The 9,239-nt window shown below is 42.4% G+C and overlaps 1 protein-coding gene across 1 annotated transcript; it reads left to right on the top strand.

Annotated features, from left to right (window-relative positions):
- Positions 1–3,546: 3,546 nt before the first annotated feature.
- On the top strand, positions 3,547–8,897 carry LOC133018462 (V-type proton ATPase subunit d 1-like). Its single transcript, XM_061084830.1, has 8 exons — positions 3,547–3,700; positions 5,250–5,421; positions 5,646–5,824; positions 7,630–7,709; positions 7,892–7,969; positions 8,073–8,249; positions 8,339–8,416; positions 8,661–8,897. Exons 1-8 carry the CDS (start codon positions 3,580–3,582, stop codon positions 8,832–8,834), a joined length of 1,059 nt encoding a protein of 352 aa, XP_060940813.1. The 5' UTR covers positions 3,547–3,579; the 3' UTR covers positions 8,835–8,897.
- The last annotated feature ends 342 nt before the right edge of the window (positions 8,898–9,239 follow it).

Genomic DNA, 9,239 nt, shown 5'->3' with positions numbered 1-9,239 from the left:
CTCTTATGTCACAAAGTGGTACACCACCCTGGACTACAAAGCTGGGTTCCTTGAAAGGCTGATTGGAAAAATGCCTCGAACTAAATCTGCGCTCAGTAAAGGACGTACCTCCGCCAAGTTCCATCAGTCCCCTTAAATTCAATCAAGCTGCACCAAATGATACACCCTCATAGATATCAGTCCATTAAGTGGGCCTGATCCATGCATTTTCTTTAGAAATTCGCAAAAATGTTGAAAATCACCATATCTTGTGATGTTATAGAGGGTGAAGATTTAAAAAGAGTAACTGTCTTTCTATCATGGCGTATACCCCAGTTCAGTATTGTTTGCGTAATCCTGCTACCAGGCAGCCAAACAACAAGGGAAGCAAAACCTCCATGACAGAGGGAGCTAATGGAACTCAGTAGACCACCAAGGCTGAAAAGTTCTTATTTCCACAAGGTTGTAGAAGTATGCCACTCCACCCAGTTCCCCCACACCTCTTTCAATCAAAGTGTTTATTGTCACATGCATCAAATAACAGCTTCATCAGAGCAGTGAAATTCTTATGACCTGGCAGGCAACATCTACGCAGTCGTTAGGCAATACAAGATAAAAAATAATGTGGAACATATAACATAGTAACATATAACATAGTACAACAATTTAAATGTAAATGAAGGGCTAGCAGCAGTTTACAGGGTGAATGAGGATTATTAAATTAAATAATATGCATACATGTGTAGTAAGTAAGTAGTAAGTGCAGTTGTATGAGTGGGGGAGCAGAATGTACATGGTGATGGCGACTGTTAAGTGGGTCAGTGTTGCTGGTTCAGAAGCCTTACAAAGCGGTTTGTGAGTCTGGTAGTCTGTGCTTGGATGCTCCGGTAACGTCTTCCAGACGGCAGCAGTGTGAGAATTCCATAGCCTGGGTGGCTGTGGTCCTTTATGATGTTCCGTGCTTTTCTCAGGCATCTTGTGCTGTAGATGCCTTGCACGGAAGGGAGATGGCAGCCAGTGATCCGCTCCGCTGTCTTCACCACCCTCTGCAGGGCCTTGCGATCAGCAGCAGAGCAGCTACCATACCAGGCAGTAGTGCAGCCTGAGAGGATGCTCTCAATGGTGCATCTGTAAAAGTTTGTTAATGTTTTTGCAGACATACCAAACGTCTTGAGTCTCCTCAGGAAGTAGAGGCGCTTTTGGGAAGTTTGGACCGCCGAGTCTGCTTGTCTGGCCAGGTAAGATCATCCTTGATGAACACACCGAGGAATTTGAAGTTGGTAACGCTCTCCACTACGGCTCAGTCGATGTTTATGGGATCGTGTTTGTGAGGGAGTACAGGAGGGGACTGAGTACACAGCACTGAGGGGCCCTGGTACTCAGGGTCAGTGAAGAGGAGGTGTGGTTGCCCATTCTCACCACCTGGGGTCTGCTTGTCAGGAAGTCCAGGATCCAGTTGCACAGGGGGGTTTTAAGACCCAGGCTCCTGACCTTAGGCAAGAGCTTGGCAGGCACAATAGTGTTGAACGCTGAGCTGTAGTCCACGAACAGCATCCTCACATGTGTGACCCTTTCCCAGGTGGGAGAGGGTGTTGTGCGTTGTCAGGGCGATGGCATCATCCGTAGATCTGTATGGGCGGTATGCAAACTGAAAGGGGTCTAGGGCAGTGGTTCTTAACCTTATTGGAGGTACTGAACCCTGCAAGCTTCATCAGTGCATTCACCGAACCCTTCGTAATTGGAAAAATAAAATATGATTTCTTCAAAACATGGGTATATAATTTGTTAGTGCACAAAATGAACCATGCATCAGTTGCACACAAAATCAATGTGTTCAAAGAACAAAACCAACCATAAAAACCAACAAAAACATAACTCAATGACTATTTACTGCAAATCAATGTGACTTTTGCTGTTGCCTTTCAGATACAAGTTCAGGAATGCGCGGCTTCACCTTGGCAAGTGCCACTTTCATATTATTTTCGCAACAAAGTCTGTTCCTTTTCTTTATTTTCATGTCTACTATCAAAAAGGATTGCTAGCACAAATACGTTGTAACAAACAGTGTGAGTATCTCAAGGGCAATAAGGGGGTGTGGTACGATTTGGTGACACCAAAACGTTGAGAGTGTTGTTGTTCTGAAGAGTTGCTGTTGAAGCTGTCTCTGCTGAATGACGTACAATCAGAACAGCCACAAGTTGACTACTGAGCGCAGCAAGTTCCCTGCAGCACAGATATCAAAGATAAGCAATGTGGCGTGATCAGCTGCAACCAGCTTTATCACTGCGGAGTGTGACGTCACGAATAATACGAGTAGCCTGGATTTCTTTTGTGTAACACACTTTTACTAAGCAACAAAATGTTTGCAATCTGACACGGCGAAAAAAAATTGTGTGTTACCAAATTGTGGGCAGCCAATTTTTTGACGGCCGACAAAAATGGCCAGACATTGCTAGTGTGAACCGGGCTATACTGTGTGTGTTTTGACCCCTGCTGAACCCCTGAGATTGACTCACCGAACCCCTGGGGTTCGATCGAACCCAGGTTAAGAACCACTGGTCTAGGGGGTTCGGAAGGGTAGACCAGATGTGGGTTTTGACCAGCCGCTCGAGGCACTTCATAATGGTGGAGGTCAGTGCAACAGGGCGGTAGCACATGTCTTGCATGTCTTGACTCACAATTATCAAACTGTATAATTTTTGAGTAAGTGTGACTGACCTTTAGTTGCGTTGCAGCATGGAAAAAATCACTCTTTTCCCCTCTACATCCCAGGGATTATATAAGGCCTTGTCTCGGGACCTACATGCAGGTCAATTTCATGCATGTCTCCTGAGAACATGTATATGTGGGTGTTGAAGACAGTGAGGTGATATTGAACAGAGCCTGGAGTACATTTCAGACATATATCCATGATGCAGTAATCACTCTTCAAGTCAAACAAGCTCATCAGGCTGAAAACATGTACTGTGTTGGTCATGGGGGAGGATATGTCCATTAATGAAAAACAGTGATAAAGAAGAAGACACAAGTGCCGACTAGGAACATGAAGTCAATTATATTTGAATTTTAATGACTCAAGTTGAATCATTTAATTAAAAATTGAATTTGAATCACATTGTATGAATTTCTATAATTTCACATGAATAACTTTAAAACTGAATCTGAACAGCCCTGGTTTTTAAATTGAATCAGAGTCTCATTATAACCTCAATCCAATCTACTTAAGAAAGTGGAGAAAGGCTAAGCAGACAGAGAACATGCACTCGCAGATTGAAAGGCCCTGGCCAAGCCGGGATTCAAACCTGTGACATTCTTGCTGTGAGGTGACTGCTAAACATTGAGCCATGAATCAAATTAATCTGAGTAAATAAATTGTATACACAGACTGAATGGGCTCAAGAGTAGGAACTGAGACATTTAACACTTTTAGGGCAGCTATGGAATTACAAGGTGCCAAAGAGGAAGGAAAAATAACATCATGAATGTGAGTCAGAGGGGGAAATAATGCAGAAGTTGTTATATAGAAGAGAAAAACAAAAAGAAACACAGTCAAACATCCCTCAAGCTGCAGGCTGACTTGTTGATAACTCATTTGGAATCATGGCAGAATTCAGTTTCAACGTGGACCATGGTTATCTGGAGGGTCTGGTTCGAGGGATGAAGGCTGGGATCCTGACTCAGACTGATTATAACAACCTGGCCCAGTGTGATACGCTCGACGGTAAGAATATAGTACTACAGTCTCATTTTTAGACACATTTTTGTTTTGTGAATAGAGGTTTATCAGACATATATATATTCGGTATATATAGAGTGAGAGAGATACAGGGATCTCTTTATTTTTAAATATAGTTTGATAAATCTCTGTTTTTACGACTTCTGGCTTAATATTCACCTAGTTCCTCGGCTCTATTCCAGCACCACCTACAGCCTGACTGTCTGAGGCTACTTCCACATCTGGACCAACTATAGCACACAAACACACACACACAGGCACACACACACACATACACATAATCTTGTCAGAAGACAGGATTACAGCCGCAATCAGCCCATACGTGGAAGTCCACTTGGGCAGAGGACCCACATGTTGAGCCAGATGTTTCATCTTGCTGTACTGGTTTATTCAGGTGGCTCTCATTTGTCAAGGAGATCATCAGAATTTTCCTTTCAAGAATCGAGCATTCCTTTCTGAGAGAGACAGGCAGAGCAAGTTTGTAAAGATTAAGACCATCAGGTGTTAGTTTGAGATGCAGCGTGTTCATACTCCAACACAACAGACATGTTGACACTGCGGCTAATGGATCTTGAACTGAGACTGAAATTGACTGAAAAAAACACACAACTATACCGTATGTTTTTCTATAAAAAGTGTGTGATGTGCCTGTCATAGTCATCATCAGCTGCAAAGTGTTTGACAAGTTTATCTATCCGTAAGCTAACGCTTAGGGTCGTGTTTTTAGGTTGGAGTCAATCCCAGCTGACATTGGGCAAGTGGCAAGGCACATCCTTGCACAGGTCACCAGTCCATCACAGGACCAATATTTAGTGACACCCATATTCACACCTTCAGTCAATTTAGAGTCTTAAATTAACCAAACCCCCATTTGCATGTCTTTGGAGGGGAAAAGCCAAGCAGAGTCAGAAATAACCTGCAAACTCCACACAGAGAGACCCCAGCCGAGCCAGGATTCAAATGGAGAACTAACTACTCATTCACCGTCAGAAGATAGCGATGTGTGCATTGGTATAATTTACCGTATAATAATAATGTTTATTACACAAAGTAATACAGGTCAGGACGAGCTCTAGAGACTCGGAGAAATCACACAGCCAAATGGTGAAAGTCTCCCTTCTCCCTGCAGGGCAAGAAGTTTTATAGGTGGGAGGTGGGACCCCAAAACTAGAGATAACATGACATCACACAACAGGGCTTCAGCCTAAATAAGGAGTTTTTTTGCACATGAAGATGAAAATGCATTGGTCAAGGACCTTCCCTTTACCCCCATCCATTTTCTGGTCAGATGTCATTCCCTAGGTAAAAGGTCTTTCCAAAGAGGGACAGACCTCCTTGAATAAACATCTTGAGGATTCTCTGGGAATGTCTGAGAGTCACGAAGATAAGCATCATAAATATCAGCCTGTCATTATATTTAAACACATGCTAAAATCATTTACTCTAGTGAATACACAACAGCAACTTCAACCTGATCTGAAGTGAGTGTGGGAAAAAAGGCCTGATTTGAGTTCCTCTCCTCTCCTCATCCCAGACATGAAGCTACACCTGCAGAGTACAGACTACGGGAAGTTGTTGTCCTCGTCTGATGAAAACCTGACAGTGTCTCTGGTGGACAACAAGCTGAGGGAGAACCTGGTGACTGAGTTCAGCTGCCTGCGCTCCAACGCCCTGCCGTTTCTCGCCACCTTCCTCGACTATATAACGTAATGCCCCCACACTGCATGTGACCTGCAATAAATAAGGTCAAAGGCATAACTGACCACATTTATTTATTTCCCTATATATTAAAGAAAGCCTCAGTTTTAAACAGACACAAAGCACTTCCGAAAATTCAAAGAAAGCTTATTTCACTAAACCTTGTGTGAATAATACGCTCCTCGTGTGGAGCACTAACTAGAAAGTGACTGTGTTGTCTGTGTTGCCGTAGTTACAGCTACATGATCGACAACGTGGTGATGCTGATCACCGGAGCCCTGAAACAGAGAGACGTGTCCGAGCTCCTCCCGCGCTGTCACCCACTGGGGGCCTTCGAACAAATGGCAGCAGTGGGCATCGCCCGAACCCCGACTGAGCTCTACACAGCCATTCTGGTGGACACACCACTAGGTACAGACTCATCTAATCTTCACCGTTCTAGTCCCAATGATGCTAATCTGAATTATGTACGTTATTTAATAGAAAGTAGAGATAACCCTCACCATTTTACAGGAGGAAATAAAGTTATGATGCTGGTGAGGAAACACAGGAGGTTTATTTTTGGAAGAAAAAAAGTAAGATATAGCATGTGTTGTTTAATGAAATTACTAAAAGTAATTTTTTAGTTTATCTGACAGTTATATATTCTCTTTGGGTCTGCAGCCATCTCTTTGAACTGGGCTTATGATCTATCTTGTGTCAATGCCATTCCTGCACATGAGGTGACCACAGTCCAGACAGATTCCTTGATGGTGGAATGAATCACCGAATGCTATCAGAGCACGGCCGTCCTTCTTTAACTTCAACAACCTCCTGAACACTCATCTTTCCCCCTCCTCTCTATAACCCTAACACGCCTATCTGATATTAATGGTTGTAGCTCACATGCAAACTGCCATATGCTTAAACTCTCTTTCTCTTGCACCCTTACTTGCACTGTGTGTAATATATTCACATTTTTGTTACCTCACTAGGACCTTTCCCAGTACAAAGACCTCATGGGGACCAATGCCTGGTCCTAATGAGGCTAAACATAATTTAATTTAATTTAGGTTAAGGTACGGGATTAACTGTCCATGGTTAAGGTGTAAGGATTTGCTTTCTAGGCTGTCCACAATGGATAGAAGTCCTAATAAGTATAGTTGCACAACCCTGTGTGTTCCTCTATTCTCATTGTCACGGCTCAGTGACCTTTGCTTCCCTCTCTGTCCAGCTGAGCTCAGGTTTGGGGACTTTTACAGAGGGACTCATTCTTTCCGACTCTCACAGCAGTTTGTCACGTGGGGGATTGTACAGCTTTCACCATAACTAATCAGACTTGAACCACAGAGGGGGTCAAGTACATATAATGATATTTTAAAGTAAATATAAAGTAAATATACAAAGATTTATCCAGATTCTCGTCAATATGTGATTGTATCCTCACATTGTTTGCTCTATGTATGTGGTCTAGTCTTGCTAATCTATCTATCGTGATTGAAGCACTCAACTTCTGTTTTTTTTGAAAAATGTATTAAGGCCATAAATGGTAACATTGCTTGGGTTTGAGGCAGTGAGCATCAAGCTCTCCAATTTCAGTTTTCTCAGTCCTGATATTCTGTCAGTGAAGAGAAAAAAAATGCTCTCAAGGAAAAGAAAACTTTCCATTAGTCTGTTTGCAACACAGCTAATTCATTGTGATGGCATACTGGTCTCTTAATTGATTCCCTCAGTGGTCAGTATTGTCAAGTCAACTCTAAATAAGCAAATAACATGAATTTGCAGGTCAGGGTTTATAAAAAGTGACTTAATGCTGCAAAGAATTTTTCTGATTTTGTTTGAATCCTTTTTAAATTTCAGTTATTGCAAAATTTCACAAAATCGCTTTTTGTCAAAGTTTTTTGGGGGGGCATTATGCCGTGACTGATTGGAAAGTGTGAGCACAGAATGTGTTATGAGAGAATGGGGGAAGACACTCATCAAACCTGCAGCTGCTGCATAACAGGGGCAAGAGCCTTTTAGGTCAGCTGGTAGCACAGTAAAGTTCCTTTAACGTGTTGATCAAGTCGTGATTTTGAATTACACTTTACGTTTTTCTATTTTTCTCATCCATAACTTTTTCCTGGGAGGAACCGGCTTCCATATTGAAATTCCACTATGATTAACAAACAAAAAAAAGAAGTGACACAATCATATGAAAGCTGATCAAACTGTTGATCACTGTGTTGTTTGTGCAGCTCAGTTTTTCCAGGATGCCGTATCTGAGTCCAACCTGGATGAAATGGAGGCTGAGATCCTGAGAAACAAACTGTATAAGGTGACTGCAACTTACCATGATGCCTAGTGTGTGTGATGACATTATATGTGCAGTGTGTGATTTACTGTTGTTTGGTAAAAACTTGAGTTATGGTCTTTGACTGAGGTCAAAGTTTTAACACAAGTACCATAAACATATACCTTTTTTCTTAGTATGAGGTCTAACCCTTCTGTCTTTTAAAGGCGTATTTAGAGTCTTTCCACTCACTCTGCAAAGCGATAGGCGGAGCCACGAAGGAAACAATGTGTCCTGTCCTGGAGGTACTGTGATGTTTTCCACCACATGGCCTGATGATGACGTTTTACGTATATTTAAGATTTGTTTGGCTGGAATTTTGTGTGTGCATATGTGTGTGTGCTGCAGTTTGAGGCAGACAGGCGGGCCTTCATCATCACAGTGAACTCTTTCGGGACAGATCTGAGTGGCGCTGACAGGAGCGCTCTGTATCCGTCTTGTGGCAAACTTCACCCTGAGGGGCTGCAGCTGCTGGCCAAGGCGGAACACCACGAGCACGTCAAAGCTGTGGCCGACTGTTACCCTGTGAGTCTGAGCACATCTTAATGAGAGCTGCTGTGTTGTTGTTGATCTAAATGGGCATGTGGTTAACTTTAACCTCGACCTCCCTGTAGGACTATAAAATCATTTTTGATGACCCTGTGCCAGGATCAGATTTTAAGACTCTGGAGGACAGATTCTTAGAACGAGAGGTAATTTCCCTTTAATGATGTCCAAGAAGGTGGTGACCCCATTAGCTGGGGTCAGCTCCACATAATTTCTATTTGACATTTCTTGACACACAAATTATTTCCCTAATCTCGTATGGGCCCTCAGAATTCATTTTGAAAGTATGGTCAGTCTGATTCAGCTATTTTTACTGACAATATGAAGGATTTGAGAATTACTTTGCAAGGTCATTCAATTTCAGTGACTTCAACTGTCATCTCTCCTCAGGTTAAACTGAACACACTTGCGTTCCTGCAGCAGTTCCACTTTGGAGTGTTTTACGCCTACATCAGACTGAAGGAGCAGGAGAGTCGCAACATCGTCTGGATTGCCGAGTGTGTCACCCAGAGACAGAAGTCCAAGATACACAACTACATACCCATCTTCCAGGACACAAATTAAACTGAGCGACAGAAACAAATAAAAACATGTATTTAACATACAGCGCATAGTATAAAGAATTAATAAATGCACATCATCATACTGAAAGAATATCTGTCGGTGTCTTTATGATCAAAGTTCGGTTGTTAGGATTAGTTACTGAGGTTAACTATAGCAAATATCTTCAGGTTTTTTTTGGTTTGCTACAGTGATTATTAAAAATCTACTTGCTCAACGTCACATAATTTAGACAGGACAAAAGTGTACTGACGTGTATTCTGGTCAGCCGAGAGGTTGATGTGGTTGTTGTAGAAGTTGATGATGAAGGAAAAGGACCGCGGACCCAGTACTTACAAGTATAACAATGTTTATTACACGAAGTAGTACAGGTCAAGACAAGCTCTAGAACTCGGAGAAATCACACAG

The sequence above is a fragment of the Limanda limanda genome, chromosome 13, assembly GCF_963576545.1.
Source record: "Limanda limanda chromosome 13, fLimLim1.1, whole genome shotgun sequence".
Taxonomy (NCBI): Eukaryota; Metazoa; Chordata; class Actinopteri; order Pleuronectiformes; family Pleuronectidae; genus Limanda; species Limanda limanda.
Note: the sequence above shows the minus strand (reverse complement) of the source record. Positions and strands in the feature narration are given on the sequence as shown.

Excerpts from the sequence above, each read along its gene's own strand:
- LOC133018462 (XM_061084830.1), top strand. The coding sequence starts at position 3,580 with ATGGCAGAATTCAGTTTCAACGTGGACCATGGTTATCTGGAGGGTCTG. Across the intron at positions 7,710-7,891 it reads TGAGAAACAAACTGTATAAG|GCGTATTTAGAGTCTTTCCA; the intron begins GTGACTGCAACT and ends TGTCTTTTAAAG. Across the intron at positions 8,417-8,660 it reads ACAGATTCTTAGAACGAGAG|GTTAAACTGAACACACTTGC; the intron begins GTAATTTCCCTT and ends ATCTCTCCTCAG.